At 45.8% G+C, this 22,530-nt stretch overlaps 1 protein-coding gene across 2 annotated transcripts in view; it reads left to right on the top strand.

The window, feature by feature from the left end:
- The window catches only part of LOC112254649 (SLIT-ROBO Rho GTPase-activating protein 3), a 118,659-nt gene that overhangs the window by 59,045 nt on the left and 37,084 nt on the right, over window positions 1-22,530 (top strand). For both annotated transcript variants that reach the window (XM_024427378.2, XM_024427377.2), the window contains exons 3-9: window positions 373-535; window positions 8,472-8,534; window positions 14,524-14,709; window positions 16,344-16,472; window positions 19,026-19,247; window positions 19,452-19,553; window positions 20,729-20,926. In XM_024427378.2, coding sequence (XP_024283146.1) covers window positions 373-535; window positions 8,472-8,534; window positions 14,524-14,709; window positions 16,344-16,472; window positions 19,026-19,247; window positions 19,452-19,553; window positions 20,729-20,926 — 1,063 coding nt within the window. The remainder of the gene's footprint in view (window positions 1-372; window positions 536-8,471; window positions 8,535-14,523; window positions 14,710-16,343; window positions 16,473-19,025; window positions 19,248-19,451; window positions 19,554-20,728; window positions 20,927-22,530) is intronic.

The following is a 22,530-nucleotide window of genomic DNA, read 5'->3' as shown; positions in this document are numbered from 1 at the left end:
GCCCTCATTTAGTAGCCCTCATTTAGTAGCCCTCAGCTTTTCCAACAAAAGCTGTCAAAGAGAAAAACACAATGCACGTGTGGGTGTTGTCAACCCAGAGCAACCGTGGGCAACGTACTCACTCACATTTACTGGGGATGGGCTATGCTTAACTTAATGGCAAGTCATCAACCTTCTGCGGGAGTTCAGATATTTGCTCTGACCATCACTTTTGGTCTGTTGTCTGTTGAATAGACACCCTAATCAGAAAGTAGGCCTTATAAATATTGAAATGATAAAAGCAGAGACAAATGGCAGGTATGTGCTGTATGTTACAGTAACACTTGCATTTCTAATCCCTCTAACGTCACCTCTTCTCTGTGTTGTGTTCAGGAAGGACCAACACCTGCTGTCCAGTGTGAACTGCTGGTACCTGGTACTGAACCAGACCAGGAGAGAGAGCAGGGACCACGCCACCCTCAATGACATCTATACCAACAACGTTATCGTCCGCCTCGCCCAGATCAGCGAGGACGTAATCCGCCTCTTCAAGAAGGTCAGTTAATACGTCAGTCATCCCTCTGTCCGTCCGTCTGTCTGTCCCTCTGTTTACACCTTTCCTTATCACCAGTGCCCATGTGGTCAGAGGCAAAGATAGAAAAGAGCTCTGGCTTTTTGTGTGAGTTTGCTGAGCAGTAATGGACAGCATGTGGATGGATCTTTCTCTAAGATCGTGATCATACGCAATTAATACCAGGCCTCATTGTTTTTTTTGGTTAGAACCGCATTCAAACCAGCTTTCAAACCAGGGCTTTTGAAATGAGTCTGAAAGAAAGCAATTTGCCTTCATCCTTTCCGTACTCCAACTTCGGTGTACAGATTGATGGTAGGTTACCGTGAGACTGTGAGCAGCTACATTACCAGCTGACCTGTGTGTCAGCACATTGTATACCTCCGTCTGTTCCATGTGGCCTGTGTGTCAGCACATTATATATACCTCTGTCTGTTCCATGTGGCCTGTGTGTCAGCACATTATATATACCTCTGTCTGTTCCATGTGACCTGTGTGTCAGCACATTATATACCTCTGTCTGTTCCATGTGACCTGTGTGTCAGCACATTGTATACCTCCGTCTGTTCCATGTGACCTGTGTGTCAGCACATTGTATATACCTCCGTCGGTTCCATGTGACCTGTGTGTCAGCACATTGTATATACCTCCGTCGGTTCCATGTGACCTGTGTGTCAGCACATTATATACCTCTGTCTGTTCCATGTGACCTGTGTGTCAGCACATTATATACCTCTGTCTGTTCCATGTGGCCTGTGTGTCAGCACATTATATATACCTCTGTCTGTTCCATGTGACCTGTGTGTCAGCACATTATATACCTCTGTCTGTTCCATGTGGCCTGTGTGTCAGCACATTATATATACCTCTGTCTGTTCCATGTGACCTGTGTGTCAGCACATTATATACCTCTGTCTGTTCCATGTGGCCTCCGTCTGTTCCATGTGGCCTGTGTCAGCACATTGTATATACCTCCGTCGGTTCCATGTGACCTGTGTGTCAGCACATTGTATATACCTCCGTCGGTTCCATGTGACCTGTGTGTCAGCACATTGTATATACCTCTGTCTGTTCCATGTGACCTGTGTGTCAGCACATTGTATATACCTCCGTCGGTTCCATGTGACCTGTGTGTCAGCACATTATATACCTCCGTCTGTTCCATGTGACCTGTGTGTCAGCACATTATATACCTCTGTCTGTTCCATGTGACCTGTGTGTCAGCACATTGTATATACCTCCGTCGGTTCCATGTGACCTGTGTGTCAGCACATTATATACCTCCGTCTGTTCCAAGTGACCTGTGTGTCAGCACATTATATACCTCTGTCTGTTCCATGTGACCTGTGTGTCAGCACATTATATACCTCCGTCGGTTCCATGTGACCTGTGTGTCAGCACATTATATACCTCTGTCTGTTCCATGTGACCTGTGTGTCAGCACATTATATACCTCCTGTCTGTTCCATGTGACCTGTGTGTCAGCACATTATATATACCTCTGTCTGTTCCATGTGACCTGTGTGTCAGCACATTATATACCTCTGTCTGTTCCATGTGACCTGTGTGTCAGCACATTATATACCTCTGTCTGTTCCATGTGACCTGTGTGTCAGCACATTATATACCTCTGTCTGTTCCATGTGACCTGTGTGTCAGCACATTATATACCTCTGTCTGTTCCATGTGACCTGTGTGTCAGCACATTATATACCTCTGTCTGTTCCATGTGACCTGTGTGTCAGCACATTATATACCTCCGTCTGTTCCATGTGACCTGTGTGTCAGCACATTATATACCTCCGTCGGTTCCAAGTGACCTGTGTGTCAGTCCGTGTTCCAAGTGACCTGTGTGTCAGCACATTGTATACCTCCGTCGGTTCCATGTGACCTGTGTGTCAGCACATTATATACCTCTGTCTGTTCCATGTGGCCTGTGTGTCAGCACATTATATATACCTCTGTCTGTTCCATGTGACCTGTGTGTCAGCACATTATATACCTCTGTCTGTTCCATGTGGCCTGTGTGTCAGCACATTATATATACCTCTGTCTGTTCCATGTGGCCTGTGTGTCAGCACATTATATATACCTCTGTCTGTTCCATGTGACCTGTGTGTCAGCACATTATATACCTCTGTCTGTTCCATGTGACCTGTGTGTCAGCACATTGTATATACCTCCGTCTGTTCCATGTGACCTGTGTGTCAGCACATTGTATATACCTCCGTCGGTTCCATGTGACCTGTGTGTCAGCACATTGTATATACTTCCTTCGGTTCCATGTGACCTGTGTGTCAGCACATTGTATATACCTCTGTCTGTTCCATGTGGCCTGTGGAGTAGTAGTAGAGTAGCAGGGTCGAGGTAGAGCAGGCTAGGGTACCCTCCTGACCCCCTAACCTCCATGGTCCCCTAATCCCCCTGGGCCTCTACCTGTTGTGAGCAGCGTCTTGCCCTGTGTCAGCAGAGATGACTGAGGTCTAACCTACACACCAGACCCCTGTTTACACCTGGCAGGACTTCCTGGAGGTGAGACCCAGCCCGCACTGCCATCCTCCATTCACACACTACTGTGTATGTGTGTGTGTGTGTCGGCAGGAATGTGAATGGGGGGAAAAGCAACACTGTAGAGAGCACCTGCCAGGGCTGAAAACAGAACAACACAGCCTCCTGCCAGTCAGTGAAGTGTCCTCAAGTAGCTTTTCCTCTGGCTGGTAATATGAATGGAGCTGTGTGCCCTCGCTGGCAGGCCTAGAGGTGACAATGAATAACATGTTAAAGAAATATGCTGCGTAGTTTTGTAGCTGTCAAGCAAATGAATGGAGGAGAGAGCTGAGTAGGCTACAAGTGAATCAAGCAGCCCATGAAAGAAAGACCCAGGGACGCCCAAGATTTCTGATATCCAGACAGTCATGAATCAATACTCCATAGATAGTGCCATTTTCATGCGATCTGACCTTTGACTTGACCAGGCCTTTTCTAGACCTGACACAGGTCTTTGTTGTAGTATCTTTCCTCAGTGAGGTGTTCTCTGTTGGAGGTTTAGTAGCCTCTGAGTCTGTGGAAGGTCAATTGAATTACTCTTGCGTGTTGTAGCACACACCTTCTTTGCCATTCATTATTTTCCATAGAACGCACAGCCTCTCGTTGATTATCCCTTACGTATATCACCGGTATGACAAAAAAATAAAAATGTTCGCCTAGTCGGCTCAGGGATACAAACCAGCAACCTTTTGGTTACTGGTCCATCATTGTTAACCGCTAGGCTACCCGGGTGTGGTATAGGCTACGGTATAGGCTGCTATACGACACCCCCTTGTGCTTTATTGCTTAATTAAAGCACCCATGTCGAGCTATGGCTCAGTCAAGAACTGTAAAGTCTCAGTGGGTTGCAGAGTTCAGAATCCGGTCAAGACAAATGGAACAAACAGTAGAATCAGGCTGCACTGTGTTCTTCCTCCTTTTTTTTTAGAGAGGAGAGAGTATTTCATGAATGTATTATTTGTAGGCCAGCACAATCTGACATCTATATTCTTACTGTGTGTTGCATCAGGATTGTCCACTCCCTGCTCTGCTCCACATTGTCTCCCTCTGCAGTGTCTGACATCAGAGCCACCATGCATACAAATGTCATTCAACTGCTGCCAGGAGACTTTCACATATTTCTCACTAAAAGAGCTTATCACGTTCAAGCCAAGGCTCTTTCATATCTGATTTAACAGGGCATGTTCCCTATACAGTCGTGGCCAAAAGTTTTGAGAATGACACAAATATAAATTTTCACAAAGTCTGCTGCCTCAGTTTGTACGATGGCAATTTGCATATACTGCAGAATGTTATGAAGAGTGAACAGATGAATTGTAATTAATTGCAAAGTCCCTTTTTGCCATGCAAATGAACTGAATCCAAAAAACATTTCCACTGCAGCCCTGCCACAAAAGAACCAGCTGACATCATGTCAGGGATTCTCTCGTTAATACAGGTGTGAGTGTTGACGAGGACAAGGCTTGAGATCACTCTGTCATGCTGATTGGGTTTGAATAACAGACTGGTAGCTTCAAAATGAGGGTGGTGCTTGGAATCATTGTTATTCCTAGGTCTATCATGGTTACCTGCAAGGAAACATGTGCTGTCTTCATTGCTTTACACAAAAAGGGCTTCACAGGCAAGGATATTGCTGCCAGTAAGATTGCACCTAAATCAACCATTTATCGGATCATCAAGAACTTCAAGGAGATGGCCCAAGAAAGTCCAGCAAGTGCCAGGACCGTCTCCTAAAGTTGATTCAGCTGCGGGATCGGGGCACCACCAGTACAGAGCTTGCTCAGGAATGGCAGCAGGCAGGTGTGAGTGCATCTGCACGCACAGTGAGGCGAAGACTTTTGGAGGATGGCCTGGTGTCAAGAAGGGCAGCAAAGAAGCCACTTCTCTCCAGGAAAAACATCAGGGACAGACTGATATTCTACAAAAGGTACAGGGATTGGACTGCTGAGGACTGGGGTAAAGTCATTTTCTCTGATGAATCACCTTTCCAATTGTTTGGGGCATCCGGAAAAAAGCTTGTCTGGAGAAGACAAGGTGAGCTCTACCATCAGTCCTGTGTCATGCCAACAGTAAAGCATCCTGAGACCATTCATGTGTGGGGTTGCTTCTCAGCCAAGGGAGTGGGGTCACTCACAATTTTGCCTAAGAACACTGCCATGAATAAAGAATGGTACCAACACATCCTCCGAGAGCACCTTCACCCAACCATCCAGGAACAGTTTGGTGATGAACAATGCCTTTTCCAGCATGATGGAGCACCTTGCCATATGGCAAAATTGATAACTAAGTGGCTCGGGGAACAAAACAGATATTTTGGGTCGATGGCCAGGAAACTCCCCAGACCTTAATCCCATTGAGAACTTGTGGTCATTCCTCAAGAGGCAGGTGGACAAACAAAACCCCACATATTCTGAGAAACTCCAAGCATTGATTATGCAACCATGGGCTCCCGTCAGTCAAGATGTGGCCCAGAAGTTAATTGACAGCATGCCAGGGTGGATTGCAGAGGTCTTGAAAAAGAAGGGTCAACACTGCAAATATTGACTCTTTGCATCAACTTCATGTAATTGTCAATAAAAGCCTTTGACACTTATGACATGCTTGTAATTATACTTCAGTATTCCATAGTAACATCTGGCAAAAATATCTAAAGACACTGAAGCAGCAAACTTTGTGGAAATTCATATTTGTGTCATTCTCAAAACTTTGGCCACGACTGTACTCCCTGGGAGGTCTGATGATGAAGGTAAAATAACAATTTGGCTACTTCTCTTGCTCTCTCTTTCTCTCTCTCGTTCTCTCTCTCTTTCTCTCTCTTTCTCTCTCTCTTTCTCTCCATCTTTTCTCAGTATATTTTAAAGGGTGGAGAGAGACACCATTATTGTCCAAAGCTCAGAAAATTCCATCTGGCCCCTCCTCCTGTTGCTATGAGCCCCTCCCTCCGTGATTGATTTCACGTTCCAATTTTAACTCTTCATCAGCCTGCGTATGTTAGGGCTTGGTTGTTATGGTTAAACCTGTTTGGCGAATCCCATACAAAAATAGATGATGTGCGTTCAAGTATGAAAAGGGTGTGTGTGTGCCTGCGTGCAAGCTTACGTGCATGTGTGTGTGTGTGTGTGTGTGTGTGTGTGTGTGTGTGTGTGTGTGTGTGTGTGTGTGTGTGTGAGGCCTGTGTGTGTTTAGAGATTAGTCCTGGTGCTTGGCTCTGTGCTATAGAGTCAGAGAGTAGCAGCGCTGCTGACTATCGATCCCACAGTATTACCCTCCACTATGATTTATGTCCACAGAGGGCCACCTTAGCAGGCAGAACCATAAATCCTAGCAGACATGGACGTATAGGGACCATATATCAGTTTCAATATACACAAAGCTAGGGTCTGGAACAGTAGGGACTCTTAGACAGTGGAGGCTTTGGGGACAATATGGGAGTGTGAAACGTCCTATATATGTGTGAGGGTAGTAATGAAAGATACTGTTAGCCGTGAGATAGAGTTTTAGAGAGTAATTACTCATGGTCTCTGCTCTAGGAAAACTTTTCTGAGAAAAGGTTAGTCAGTCATACTTCTGTGAAGTTAGTAACGGTGTTATTTCCTTTGTGTGCCTACTTCATTTTCTGTGAATACAGTGATGTGTGGGTGGATTCACATGCCCCTGTAGTCTCAATCCAGGAACAGATTGCTTTCTGCCGCACGTACAGTCATACTAGCAATGACTTTCTCTCACTGAGCTCCCACAATACCAGGTGTGTTCCCACTCTCATCATCACTAGCTAGGTTGTGTGGGATGGCTGTAAATGCTGCAGTGTGCCAGGAAAACATTCCCCACACCGTTACACCACCAACCTGTAGCGTTGACTCCAGACAGGATGGCATCATGGACTCACGCTGCTTACACCAAATCCTGACTCTGCCATCAGCATGACGCAACAGGAACCGGATTTGTCGGACCAGGCAATGTTTTTACACTCCTCAATTGTCCAGTGTTGGTGATGGTGTGCCCACTGGAGCCACTTCTTCTTGTTTTTAGCTGATAGGAGTGGAAACTGGTGTGGTCGTTGGTGGCAGTAGCCCGTCCGTGACAAGGACCGATGAGTTGTGTGTTCCGAGATGCCGTTCTGCACACTACTGTTGTACTGTGTCGTTATTTGTCTGTTTGTGGCTCGCCTGTTAGCTTGCATGATTCTTGCCATTCTCCTTCAACTTCTCTCATCAACGAGCTGTTTTCACCCACAGGACTGCTGCTGACTGGATGTTTTTGATAGTCGCACCATTCTCTGTAAACCCTAGACACTGTCGTACGTGAAAAGGAAGCAGGCCGTTTCTGAGATACTGGAACAGTATCTGGCACAGACGATCAAGTCCCTTAGGTTACTCGTTTTGCCCATTCTAACATTCAATCCAACAGTAACTGGATGCTTCAGTGCCAGTCTGCCACGGACACGTCACTCACTGTCTGTAGGAGTGAACCATTTTTGTGAACGTGGTGTACCTAATAAACTGGCCACTAAGTGTTTGTCCTTTGTAAAAACACATGACTCAGGCTTCCTGGTCCATCTTGAAAGCTGTTAGAAGAACTCAATGTCATTGACACGTCAAGTTTCCATCAGTTACAGCATATTTCTCAAGGCTCCTTTTGAAAAACAACACTGTTCATGACATGACAGAATGACAGTCTGGACATTGGTTGACACCAGGGAAAGATGAAACAGCTGATAGTGCCTTTTCTCAGCTCGAGTCATTACTGATGTCATCTACTTGCATGAGAAATGGAAAGACCTCAATGAACTGCATGATTGTGTGTGACCACATCATATAGGCAAGTAATTGGTAACACTAGAACTGCTGATAGGGGTGTTTCCCCATCCACTCAGTACAGACCAGAAGTGGCCGTTTATGAGGTGAGGGATGGGACATTTATTCATCAAGCACCACAACTAAACAGCAGCTTTAACAACCAGTACATAAACATCAGTAGCTAAACATAGCCCACAGAGAGGGGTGGAACTCCAGTACTCTTCAGACAGAGAGAGCGAGGCCAGAGGGGAAGTAGTTAATTCACTACTAGTGGTTGATTGTGTTCCACTGGCTGGTCTGGCTGGAAGTCTCTCTTTTGGAATGATGTATGTTTCTGTCCATCCATCCATCACATCTTTATACTCTATGCTGATTCTCAGGCTGTACTGTACACCTTCTTAAAGTGCTGTCAAGATTCAAATCGGTCCAGACAGTGTCTCATCACCACCCACACACTGAAAAACTTTGCCTATCAGTTTGTTGGTACAGGATATTAATCGCAATTTGAGCTATTTGTTAATATATGACAGTACATTGATTGATGTGCATTGGCTGTTTTCCAACCCCTTGTTTTTCAGAGTAAGGACATTGGGATTCAGATGCATGAGGAGCTGGTGAAAGTGACAAACGAACTCTACACTGTGAGTACAACAAAACCAATCTCCTCCCCCCGTCAGAATCAAACTAACTCTACACTGTGAGTACAACAAAAACAATCTTCTCCCCCCTGTCAGAATCCATCCCTCTTGATGCATCCCTTCATCCAGACACAGCCAGTATCAAGGCCTCTACAGAGAGCAATGTGATGAGGCTAGTGCTCCTAGCTGTCTCTCTCTCTGTCTCTGTGTCTTTCTCTCTCTCTGTCTCTCTCTCTCTCTCTCTCTCTCTCTCTCTCTCTCTCTCTCTCTCTGTCGCGCTCTCTTTCTCTCTCTCTGTCTCTCTCTCTCTCTCTTTCTCTCTGTCTCGCTCTCTTTCTCTCTCTCTCTGTCTGTCTCTCTCTCTCTCCAACTGCAGTGTTTAGCTCAGATGGAGGGGATGATAAGGAGGAGAAGGAAGAGGGTGATTGTTATGATGATGGAATGGAACATTGCATTTCTCTCCAAGTCGGCCAGCTGCAGGCTGCAGCTCAAATCACATCCACATTGCAGGCTGTTCTGATGCCAGTGGCTGGGCCCACAGTAACAACAATGTAAACTCTTTAACCACCATTTGCTCTACCATCTACTGCATCTTTGTGTCCATCAGGGCTTCTCTCTGTGCTTTATTAACTCTTCTATAAACGTTCCATTGTTACCAGGGAGAAATGAAGGGCTGTGTGACACTGTGCTTGTGCCCACCTATAGCTCTCCCATGTCTGGAGAGGCTCCAGGCAACTAGCTACCCCCTAAGTACAGCAGACTGGATGAGTTATTCATCTGATGTCATGAGTGACAGCCTATCAAAGGACATGTCCTCCACAACACTGTGAAAAGAAAGGGGGTTATAGTGAGCTACAAATAGGTGACTCATTTTAACGTGAAACAGAAACATCATCAACCAAGATCAAGGCCAAAGGACCAAAGACAGACTTTCACCTGTAATGCACTATAGCCCTTACCCAGTTAAGTAAAATATACACTGAGTGGACAAAATATTAAGAACACCTTCCTAATATTGAGTTACACCCCGCCCTTTTGCCCTCAGAACAGCCTCAATTCGTCGGGGCATGAACTCTACAAGGTGTTGAAAGCGTTCCACAGGGATGCTGGCCCATGTTGACTCCAATGCTTCCCACAGTGGTCAAGTTGGCTGGATGTTCATTGGGTGGTGGACCAGTCTTGATGCACACGGGGAAACTGTTGAGACAAACCGGTGTGACTGGAACCTACTGTACTACCAGACCCCGTTCAAAGGCACTTAAATAGTTCGTCTTGCCCATTCACCCTCTGATTAGCACACATACACAATTCATCTCTCAATTGTCTCAAAGCTTAAAAATCTACACCGATTGAAGTGGTTTTATGACATCAATCATACATTTCACCTGGATTCATCTGGTCAGTTTATGTCATGGGAAGAGCAGGTGTATATATCCTCGTTATTGTTATTTTGTGTTACTTTTTATAATGTTTTACTTTACTTGGTGAATATTTTCTTAACTCTTCTTGAACTGCACTGTTGGTTAAGGGCTTGTAAGTAAGCATTTCGCGGTAAGGTCTACACTTTTATGTGACAAATCAAGTTTGATTTGATTCTTAATGTTTTGTATACTCAGTGTATGACTGCATAATAATGACATTGGTCTTTTTTATACCAAGTCAATTAGTATCTGTCTAAATGTGGTATACGTTTCAGTAAATAAACTCATGCATTCTCTCCACTGCAGACTATATTTTATTGACTGATCATTTCTAAAGCTCCATGTCCAATCACACTCTAGTCTACACTAATGCATCTACTCTCACCCTGCACATGTACTCAGCACCCCCTGCATACTAAAGGAAAGAATATGAGAGCTCACAGCTCCATCAGCAGCACCTCTGTCTGCCCTTGAGTCTGCCAGGCTTTCCCCACGAGCACAGAGAGATGATATGTTTATGAATGAGACGAGATTGTTTTTCCTCTTAAGCGGCTGGTGTCCAAGCCACTACCCTGTGTGGGGTAAGGCTCAGGGGGGTCGCTCCAGCAGTGGTGTGCTTTTCAAGGTCACAGCCAGACGAGTCCAAATGCATCAGGGAGCAGACAGTTGAATAGATCATTATTATCCTGCTCCCCCTGCTCTTCAACAGCTAGGCCCAGCCCAGCCATGGCTTTGCTAAATATGTTGGTAGAATAGAATAGCCATGATAATGTTTTATGATAACGGGGAGAGGCTCTCAAATGATCCCTCTCGTCTTCAAGCCCCATCTGCATCATGTGGTGGCCAATCAAAAATCGAACTAATCAAAAACCTACAGCAGTGACTTTTTCCCGAAAGACTCTGATGGCGATGATAATGATGATTATGGTTTCCACTATCGTTATAGTTTTTCTCTGTATAAAATTGCAGTTGAAAAACATCGGGCGGCAAAAAACAAATGGAACAATTTAGCTCCTAGAACATTTGACGCTATTGGTTAATTGGTAATCAGATGACAGATCTTATGGACTGCGAACAACAATGTATTTAGTCAGAAGTAGAAATCCCTTGTGAATGCCTTTCACATGCACTAACACAGAGGGGAGTGATTTAAGAGTGTTGGGCTTCAGCTATTGTTCAAACATTGTTAAAAGTATCTGCTGCCGCTGAGACAGATATTGATTTGAGGACGCGAGGCTTGATGCCCGTGGCTTGAATTATATCTAGTGAATCTGAAATGAGAAATGAGAGCAAAGACCTGAAATCTCTTTAGTGGATCTCAGAGCCAATTACTCACCTGGCTGTGCTGATCCAGACAGCACAGGAACAAAGAGTCATGCTGCAGTTCACTTGGTTTGTTATTTAACTCTGTCCCATTAGAGGCTGTTTGTCTAATGAATGCAGCAGCACAACACCCTGGTAGTAAGTTTGTTTCAACAAATGATGGAAATGATGGAGATGATATGCTCTCTCAGTCTCCAACCTGGGTCTGAGATGAGCAGAACAGTCTGATACAGACCGTGTCAGTGTTGCAACAGGCCCAGTTTCTCTATCTCTCTCCCGTTTCATTCCGGGTGCTCCTGTAACTGGTAATTGTTATCCATAATGGACATGTTTATTGTGACAGGTCTCCTCACACAACCCATTCATATTTTCCAGTTGACAAACCACAGGAAAACAATTTGGCTTTAATTCACAGGCTCATAGAACACAGAATACAATATCAAAGTGGCACATTTGTGGCAACATGTCAGGTTGAGTGAGGTCTCTTTAATGCTGCAGCCACAGTTTACTTTCAGTGGAAATTGCAATTCTAGGCAATTCAGAAAGTAAACAAAATTCAAATTCTAAAAGTTAGACCCACTGTTCTGTGTTGTCGGTCTGTCTCTGTCTGTCTGAGGGTTAGACCCACTGTTCTGTGTTGTCGGTCTGTCTCTGTCTGTCTGAGGGTTAGACCCACTGTTCTGTGTTGTCGGTCTGTCTCTGTCTGTCTGAGGGTTAGACCCACTGTTCTGAGTTGTCGGTCTGTCTCTGTCTGTCTGAGGGTTAGACCCACTGTTCTGTGCTGTCTGTGCTGTGCTATCTGTCTGTCTGAGGGTTAGACCCACTGTTCTGTGCTGTCTGTGCTGTGCTATCTGTCTGTCTGAGGGTTAGACCCACTGTTCTGTGCTGTCTGTGCTGTGCTATCTGTCTGTCTGAGGGTTAGACCCACTGTTCTGTGCTGTCTGTGCTGTGCTATCTGTCTGTCTGAGGGTTATACCCACTGTTCTGTGCTGTCTGTGCTGTGCTATCTGTCTGTCTGAGGGTTAGACCCACTGTTCTGTGCTGTCTGTGCTGTGCTATCTGTCTGTCTGAGGGTTAGACCCACTGTTCTGTGCTGTCTGTGCTGTGCTATCTGTCTGTCTGAGGGTTATACCCACTGTTCTGTGCTGTCTGTGCTGTGCTATCTGTCTGTCTGAGGGTTAGACCCACTGTTCTGTGCTGTCTGTGCTGTGCTATCTGTCTGTCTGAGGGTTAGACCCACTGTTCTGTGCTGTCTGTGCTGTGCTATCTGTCTGTCTGAGGGTTATATCCACTGTTCTGTGCTGTCTGTGCTGTGCTATCTGTCTGTCTGAGGGTTAGACCCACTGTTCTGTGCTGTCTGTGCTGTGCTATCTGTCTGTCTGAGGGTTAGACCCACTGTTCTGTGCTGTCTGTGCTATCTGTCTGTCTGAGGGTTAGACCCACTGTTCTGTGCTGTCTGTGCTGTGCTATCTGTCTGTCTGAGGGTTAGACCCACTGTTCTGTGCTGTCTGTGCTGTGCTATCTGTCTGTCTGAGGGTTAGACCCACTGTTCTGTGCTGTCTGTGCTGTGCTATCTGTCTGTCTGAGGGTTAGACCCACTGTTCTGTGCTGTCTGTGCTGTGCTATCTGTCTGTCTGAGGGTTAGACCCACTGTTCTGTGCTGTCTGTGCTGTGCTATCTGTCTGTCTGAGGGTTATACCCACTGTTCTGTGCTGTCTGTGCTGTGCTAGCTGTCTGTCATGATAGGTTGGGTGAGGTCTCTGCATTAACATGTCAGTGCTGCAGCCACGGCTCACTTTAAGTGGAAATCAAGTATGTCTGTATTTCCACAATGGAATATGTTCCTGGTAGCTTTCCTCAGTGCAAAAACAGAGAGTGTGTTCCTAAGTCAAATAGCCTCAGGGTATTGTCTGAGTGGAGACACACCGTAACCACACACACCTCCTGGAAGGGAGACCCTGCTTCACCTCAATGTTCCTGCAAATGTCTTTGTCTTTAGCTGCAGGTCTTTTAGTTGTGCTGCTCAAAGTTGACTGGAAACTGGGTTGCCAACTTAGGGAGATGCTCACTGCTGACCTAGTTTCTCACAACACTGGAGTGACTTCTTTCTCCTGTGAGCTCTGTCATATACCAGAGTAGATCATAGTTTTTATTTTCTTTGGTTTTTTTTCTTTGACGTGTTTGCCTTTCAAATCTTTGTCTTTTTTTTCCTCCTAAGACTTGTAGCACCTTGTGCAGTGGAGCTCTGTTGATGGAAGCATAGACTAGATGACGGATATATGCTGTTCTTCTGACTAAGAAACCTTACTATCATACAGTAGCAGTCAGCTGGAAATAGTAGAGATTCTGTCTGTGTGTTTGAGTTGACATAACCCGAACTAACCCATTAACCCTGTGGTGGTCACATAAGGGTCTAGTACTCTTTCCAGATGAAAGGCAGCCACACCATCCAGTCACATGATGCCACACAAAGTGAGCATTAACTACTGGAAGAGAACAAACTAGCGTTAATGTCAGGCTCTCAGTCAGTCTAACATCCTGGGGTGTATCTAGTTATAGTACTGGGTCTCACTCACTGTCGAGTAAAACGCACAGGAGGCGTTTTAAGATGCTGCATACATCAGGGCTCTACTTTACAAGGGTGCTGTGCTGTCTGTCTGTCTGTCTGTCTCTGTCTGTCTGTCTGTCTGTCTGTCTGTCTGTCTGTCTGTCTGTCTGTCTGTCTGTCTGTCTGTCTGTCTGTCTGTCTGTCTGTCTGTCTGTCTGTCTGTCTGTCTGTCTGTCTGTCTGTCTGTCTGTCTGTCTGTCTGTCTGTCTGTCTGTCTGTCTGTCTGTCTGTCTGTCTGTCTGTCTGTCTGTCTGTCTGTCTGTCTGTCTGTCTGTCTGAGGGTTAGACCCACAGCGATATGCTGTGCTGTCTGTCTGTCTGCCAGTCATGCTCCATTGAAAACATTATCTGACTGGCATCTGCTGGCTAAATGGGGGACACGAGCACTGAAGTAGAAACACACACCCTACAGTGTCTGTGTGTGCACACGCACGTATTCTTGCTTGTGTGTACGCTCACTGAGCTTAGGCCAACAAAGGGGCAAATAACAGCTTCCACATGCCAACGTTGAAGGGAATATATCATGCAGCTGGATGTTAGTATAGCAGAGATTCAAACTATGTGTCACCTCAGGTCACCCATTTGTTCGCTCTACTTCCAGTTTTTGTTCCACCCTCCTCATCCTGTCCTGCTCCTCCAGGTGATGAAGACCTACCACATGTACCACACAGAGAGCATCAGCGCTGAGAGCAAGCTGAAGGACGCTGAGAAGCAGGAGGAGAAGCAGTTCAGTAAGTCTGCTGACCTCAACGTCCACCTGCTGCGCCACGAGGACCGGCCCCAGAGACGCAGCTCCGTCAGGAAGATTGAGAAGATGAAGGAGAAGGTGAGGCTGACACCAAGGCTTGATGACCGGAATAATATCTATAACAGCTGTTGGCTGGGACTGCTGCTAGTACTGTACGTTTTCAGCCTAGTCACTTCCATAAGTGGTATTTTGCGCGCCCATTTTGGGCCAGAGGGATCCTCTCAGTAGTATGTGAATGAAAAGATAGTAAGGCTTTGTGAGAGTGGGTGCAGGTCCATTGTTTAAGCTCACCGCTCTGAGAGAGAGAGCCGACCGCCCGGAGTATGGGTCCACAGCTAGACACACATGCACTCTGAAAGCTGCGTTTTTGGCAAGGGCATGTCATGGTAAAGCCTACACCTGTTGTATTCGGCGCATGTGACAAATACAATTTGATTTGATTTTCAGGGGGAATTTCAGCAATGCATCTCCATTATCAGTGCAGCTCAGGGAATCAAAAGGCTGCCAGGCCAACAGCTTTCCTCCCTCCTCAGGCTGCCATCTCTACAGAGATGCTGCCAGGAGAACCATACCAACCCCACTCACTATTTATAACTTGCTGTAGCTATGAACGTTATTTCTCTCCGCGCTGCCTAGTGACTTCATTTTGCAGGCTACAGTGGCAGCCTCATTCAGAATCCTTCTAGCTACCTCCGAACAAAGAAGGAGAGGAGACAAGGATATGAGACAATCAAGCCATAATCCCCTTTTCTCCAATGTACTGTCTTCATTTGCATGATAATGGACATGTGCAATTTGAGTTAGTGAATCATGTATATTTGATGTACATTATCCAGTATTATCCACCTGGAAGAGGATAATGAGTGGTTTCAAACACACTCACACACAGACACACACAAGTCAAGGTTTGGCTGTTAAATTGTCTCTCTCTTTAGTCCTGCTTGTGAGCCAAGTCTCAATGATTCTGTGTCACTGCTTTCCATTTCAGTCAATTGTTTTTGTCAATACCATTATGTATTGGTCTACTAGCATCCATTAGTGATGCTATGTGAACAGCAGACGACTACTTCTTCTGTTTTATGAATCATGTAATATTTCCCAGCTGGATGCGTTAAGCAGATGCAGCATGTCCAGTTACCCATAGCAACAAAGCCGGTGCACCATCTAGAGCTATGTGTTATTTCTGCAATGAGAAATCTAAACTGTTTAAATACAGCATATTTCTATAGATTTCATTCTCGTAGATGACCTGTCATTGACACATTGTAAACATGACTTGTTTTATGTGTGGGCACACTTGGAGAACACTCGTGTGACTGTTTGTGTTAGTCTGTTTTTGTTTGCAAGCACACTGGACCGAAACAATATTTTATGGCTATTTCAATTGTTCACATCTGGGCTGTGCAGATTGTTGTGCCAAGTGTTAGCAGACAGACAGAATGGCTGTGAGGGAGTGACGGAAGGACCAGCCTGGGTAGACCACTTATGATATTGTCTACATGGAGCTTCTTAAAAAACATCTCTTACAGTGGACCCCTCTAACCTCTTTCCTTACAACACTAAGCCAGGCCATCAGGCTGCACAGCAATCCTCCTATGTTATTGTGCAAATACCATTTAGCCCACTCAACGTTGCTTCATTTCATGGACTGTTTTCCCCCTCTTTGTCTGCTCTCCATTTCTCTCTCTCTTTCTCCCCTCTCCTTCCCCCAGAGGCAAGCCAAGTACTCCGAAAACAAGCTGAAGTGCACTAAAGCCCGCAACGACTATTTGTTGAACCTGGCAGCAACGAATGGCGTTGTGGCGAAATACTACATCCACGATGTCTCTGATATGATTGATGTAAGTATGCGATAGACACACAGGCTGGTTTGTGTCTCACAGCTGGGATTGTCCAATGTTGGTCTAACGTTGGTCTAATGTTGGTCTAACATTGGTGTAACGTTGGTCTAATGTTGGTCTAACGTTGCTACACTATATATTCTCACCATCTGTTTCACGGTTCTTAGCCCATTTGCTGTATTGCTTCAAGCTGCTCTGTTGGTTTGAAACACTGAAAGTGTTTACCTCCATTTTGTGTCTCTTAATCTCAAACACAATAGTTTGTTCTAAGCCCTCCAGTAGTACTGTTGTATGTCTAACTGAATGGCTGAATGACTATATCTAACTGATATATGTTACCACCCAAAAGGCATTGTTATGATTCTTCTGGAATATGAATGATGACTTCCTGTCAAGGGAATGGTTCAGTGTTGACAGTCAGAATACCTTCCTCCTGGTCTTCTCTTCCCTCTCTTACCCCTGTTCTCCTTTCCTCCATCTGTCATGCCCTCATATATCTGGGAGGGCTTGGAGTGCTGTCAGGGCTAAGGCCCCTTTGGAAGCTGTGCTGAGAGACTTGGAGCGGAGCGTGGCCCGGTTACTGTCACACACCACACTCTCCCAGGGAGCCAACCAAAACACACTGATGGTGAAACATGACCCTGGGTGACACAGACACACACACACACATATACACACACACATACACACATACACACACACACACACACACACACACACACACACACACACACACACACACACACACACACACACACACACACACACACACACACACACACACACACACACAGAAACGAATCTGGTCCTATGTGCTTCCTACTTCAAAACAAAACACTTCCCTTTTATTTTACTTCATTCCTCAAATCTACAGTACAGCCAGGGTTTTCACCCTCTTCTTTTGGTCCACTTCTAATAAATAATGTGTTACGTTGAACTGTATGCAACTTCCCCTCCAGAGTATCCATTGGATTATAGAAATAGAGAGTAATACATAGTTACATGACATAAAAGACCATACCTAGGTGAACCACCATCATAATTCAAAATGCAAAGCCAATGCAGCCCAGCAGCAAGTCTGCCTGAGAAGTCTGTGATTACGGTTGGTGAACAGGGTGAGTTTGCTTTGTGGACCACTAATGTCTGGAGGAATGAAACCCTAGCCAGGGTCTGGGTGCAGGCTCTGTGTATACAGGCAGCTATGTGGCCAGTATGGTTGGCAGGGTTCATTCAGCCCCGGGTTACCTGGTGGTTGTGGCAGGGATCATTCAGCCCCGGGTTACCTGGTGGTTGTGGCAGGGATCATTCAGCCCGGGTTACCTGGTGGTTGTGGCAGGGATCATTCAGCCTCGGGTTACCTGGTGGTTGTGGCAGGGATCATTCAGCCCCGGGTTACCTGGTAGTTGTGGCATGGATCATTCAGCCCCGGTGTGAAGGAGCTAGCCAGGAGCTATAGGCTATACAGGGGTCTGCCAGACGGAGACCTCTGATTGACGGCTGTGTCTCTGTGCTGGGTCACTTTGTTGGAGCTGCTTCTTGTGTCTGGCAAGCAAAAGGGGCCATGTCATCCCAAATCCGGCCCCACTGCAGGGAAAGGGATTGTGAGCATGACTCGCTGTGCTTTGCCGCCACAAGCTTTGCAGAGGATAAGGGCCTGTTTGTCATGCCACACAGAAACAGTCACTAGCAGCCAGACATCAAAACAGACATCCACACTGCAAGTCAGCCCTGTCCACCCGAATTAATGGAAATAAAGTACAGACGTCTTTTGCATGCAAATTAACAATGTCATCAGTTCTGCAGTACCAGTATTCTGCCTGTCAGCACTCCTGCTACAGTCTACTCATGATAGGACCATGATTCAATCAAAGCATGGAACTCATTAGAGCCGGGCAGTGTGTTTCTTATGGGATGTGGCTGTTGAAATACAACTCTGTACCATAAAGAGCTCTGTGCTCCCATATCCTTACTCATTGTACACCGACCCTGTTATAAAACAACCGCAGATATGGGGGTTTATCATTGGAGTCGAGCGCAACTTCCTGTGTGTTTATGAAAGAGCGTTTAGTGAATCACTAAGCAGTCAGACTCAGGCCCCTCGAAGCCTCTTAGAAGCCCACTTGGCTATAGTAATGAGGTTAGTTTATGCAGCTCCATGGTTGAGCTAATTATCTTAGGTGTCCTACTGTACTTGCTTCTCTAATTTGGTGTATTCTATTATTCTATTTCTGCCCGTTATCCCCCAACAGTGTTTAATTTGGAATTTAGTTCATGTTGGAGGTCAGGTTAGTAACATGCTCGTAGGAAATGATCGGAATTGTGTAACTAAATCGTGTGCATGCTAAAGACTGAGTTCATCACATTGCCTTGTGTATAATGAGGGCATGGATTCAGACTGGTTTGTCAGGTTGTTCATAATTAGGGCCAGTATGTTCTTAGACACATGACCTGTGCTGGAAAATTCTGGACCCTAGGCGTATGCTTCCAGGCAGGTCATGATCAACTCCTTTATTCTATTCTACTCTTATGTTAGTTATTGTTATTGTATTATAGTGCTGCGACCTGGGCTACCATGCCAGCCTGGCACGTACCTTCAGGACCTACCTGTCAGCTGAGTACAACCTGGAGACTAGTCGCCACGAGGGCCTGGACATCATGGAGAACGCCGTGGACAACCTAGACTCCCGCAGCGACAAGCACAAGATCATGGACATGCACAACCAGGTGTTCTGCCCTCCCATGCGCTTCGAGTACCTGCCCCACATGGGGGACGAGGTGAGAGGTGTTAAATGACTGATCAATTTGGTACATTTATAGATTCATACTATATCTTTATCAAAATGTATCCAAGTTACAAGTACAACCAATACATTTTTTAAACCATGGAAACCACATTCATGCCAGCAGCAAGCATGTTTTTTTCCAATCCTGTGAGACAGTTTGCCCAGCCTGTACCTCTCTGTCTATGTGTCCTCTCAGGTGTGTCAGGTGAGTGCCCAGCAGCCTGTGCAGACTGAGCTCCTGATGCGCTACCACCAGCTGCAGTCCCGCCTGGCCACGCTCAAGATCGAGAACGAGGAGGTGAAGGCTTTTTTAAAATGTACCTTTATTTAACTAGGCAAGTCAGTTAAGAACAAATTCTTATTTACAATGACGGCCTACCCCGGCCAAACCCTAACCCGGATGACACTGGGCGAATTGTGCACCACCCTACAGGACTCCCAATCACAGCCGGTTGTGATACAGTCTGGAATCGAACCAGGGTCTGTAGTGATGCCTCTAGTACTGAGATGGAATGCCTTAGACAGCTGCGCCACTCTGGAGTCCATGATAGTGCCCCCCCCCCAGTGTGTCTGTTGCTTCCCTCCACTGAGACTGCTCTGTAGCCTCTGTCACCTCTCTCTCTGACATGCCCAAACTCAACTGGTCTTTAGAGACCATCAGCTCTCATCGCAAGTTCATTTCAGTGGCCCAACACACTCCTTGGGAGCAGAGAGTATATTCAGCTTGTGATATTAACTTGTGTGAAAACACTAATGGGTGCATGTTCCATGTAGATACAGTACATCACTGTTGATGGTCTATTGTGTGTTGTGATGACTGGTCCTACTCAGTGGGAGCAGCAGGCAGTGCGAACACACACACACACACACACACACACACACACACACACACACACACACACACACAAACAAACACACACACCTCTCACCCTCTGAGTAGATGCAAGTGCTAACGGAGGTGCTAATGACCCTGGCTGGCTAGCTACAGCCTGCCCTGATGACTATGCCTCCGTCTCATAACATCTCATATAACTGGCGGGTAATCTCAGCGCTGTAGAGAAAGAGCCCGCAGCCCTTTTACAAACCAGACGCTCTTCATATTCTGCTGTTATTCTGATGGATGGCTGACCAGTGGGTCATCTGGTACACTGCCTATGAATGAGCCCTGTACCAGTTGTTATTCAGGGTCAATTTGTCTTTGAAATGGGATATGCCAGTGATCGCTCACACTTGACCTTGCACATGTCGTAGGGAACCCTGAAGTTTAAAAAATCTTACTGGCCTATTATGTTACAAAGGACCTGGATCAGATGACTGAGGAGGAAATGCTGTTTCGTTTGTCACCATTTCATTTTTTGTTGTTGAAATTCTTCCCTTTCTTGTTGTTCTGAAGGACATGGATGAAATGACTGAGTAGGAAATCCTAGTTCATCTGTCATCGTGTCAGTTGTTGAGTCGTTCCCTTTGCTGTAGGTGAGGAAGACACTGGACGCCACCATGCAGACCATGCAGGACATGCTGACTGTGGAGGACTTTGATGTGTCCGATGCTTTCCAACATAGCCGCTCCAATGAGTCCATGAAGTCTGTTGCCTCTGAGACCTACATGAGCAAACTGAACGTGGCCAAGAGACGGGCCAACCAGCAGGAGACAGAGGTCTTCTACTTCACTGTGAGTACCTGCCTGCTATACATAGCCTTCATACCTGCCTGTTATACATAGCCTTCATACCTGCCTGTTATACATAGCCGTCATACCTGCCTGTTATACATAGCCTTCATACCTGCCTGTTAAACATAGCCTTCATACCTGCCTGTTATACATAGCCGTCATACCTGCCTGTTATACATAGCCTTCATACCTGCCTGTTATACATAGCCGTCATACCTGCCTGTTATACATAGCCTTCATACCTGCCTGTTATACATAGCCTTCATACCTGCCTGTTATACATAGCCGTCATACCTGCCTGTTATACATAGCCTTCATACCTGCCTGTTATACATAGCCTTCATACCTGCCTGTTATACATAGCCTTCATACCTGCCTGTTATACATAGCCTTCATACCTGCCTGTTATACATAGCCTTCATACCTGCCTGCTATACTTAGCCTTCATACCTGCCTGCTATACATAGCCTTCATACCTGCCTGCTATACATAGCCTTCATACCTGCCTGTTATACATAGCCGTCATACCTGCCTGTTATACATAACTGTCATACCTGCCTGCTATACATAGCTGTCATACCTGCCTGTTATACATAGCTGTCATACCTGCCTGTTATACATAGCCTTCATACCTGCCTGTTATACATAGCCTTCATACCTGCCTGCTATACATAGCCTTCATACCTGCCTGTTATACATAGCCTTCATACCTGCCTGTTATACTTAGCCTTCATACCTGCCTGTTATACATAGCCGTCATACCTGCCTGTTATACATAGCCTTCATACCTGCCTGCTATACATAGCCGTCATACCTGCCTGTTATACATAGCCGTCATACCTGCCTGCTATACATAGCCTTCATACCTGCCTGCTATACATAGCCGTCATACCTGCCTGTTATACATAGCCGTCATACCTGCCTGCTATACATAGCCTTCATACCTGCCTGTTATAGATAGCCGTCATACCTGCCTGTTATACATAGCCGTCATACCTGCCTGCTATACATAACTGTCATACCTGCCTGTTATACATAGCCTTCATACCTGCCTGCTATACTTAGCCTTCATACCTGCCTGCTATACATAGCCGTCATACCTGCCTGTTATACATAGCCGTCATACCTGCCTGCTATACATAGCCTTCATACCTGCCTGTTATAGATAGCCGTCATACCTGCCTGTTATACATAGCCGTCATACCTGCCTGCTATACATAACTGTCATACCTGCCTGCTATACATAGCCTTCATACCTGCCTGCTATACATAGCCGTCATACCTGCCTGTTATAGATAGCCTTCATACCTGCCTGTTATAGATAGCCTTCATACCTGCCTGTTATACTTAGCCTTCATACCTGCCTGTTATACTTAGCCTTCATACCTGCCTGCTATACATAGCCTTCATACCTGCCTGTTATAGATAGCCTTCATACCTGCCTGTTATACATAGCCTTCATACCTGCCTGTTATAGATAGCCTTCATACCTGCCTGTTATACTTAGCCTTCATACCTGCCTGCTATACATAGCCGTCATACTTGCCTGTTATACATAGCCGTCATACCTGCCTGTTATTCATAGCCGTCATACCTGCCTGCTA

This window comes from Oncorhynchus tshawytscha, linkage group LG07, assembly GCF_018296145.1.
Source record: "Oncorhynchus tshawytscha isolate Ot180627B linkage group LG07, Otsh_v2.0, whole genome shotgun sequence".
Lineage (NCBI taxonomy): Eukaryota > Metazoa > Chordata > Actinopteri > Salmoniformes > Salmonidae > Oncorhynchus > Oncorhynchus tshawytscha.
Note: the sequence above shows the minus strand (reverse complement) of the source record. Positions and strands in the feature narration are given on the sequence as shown.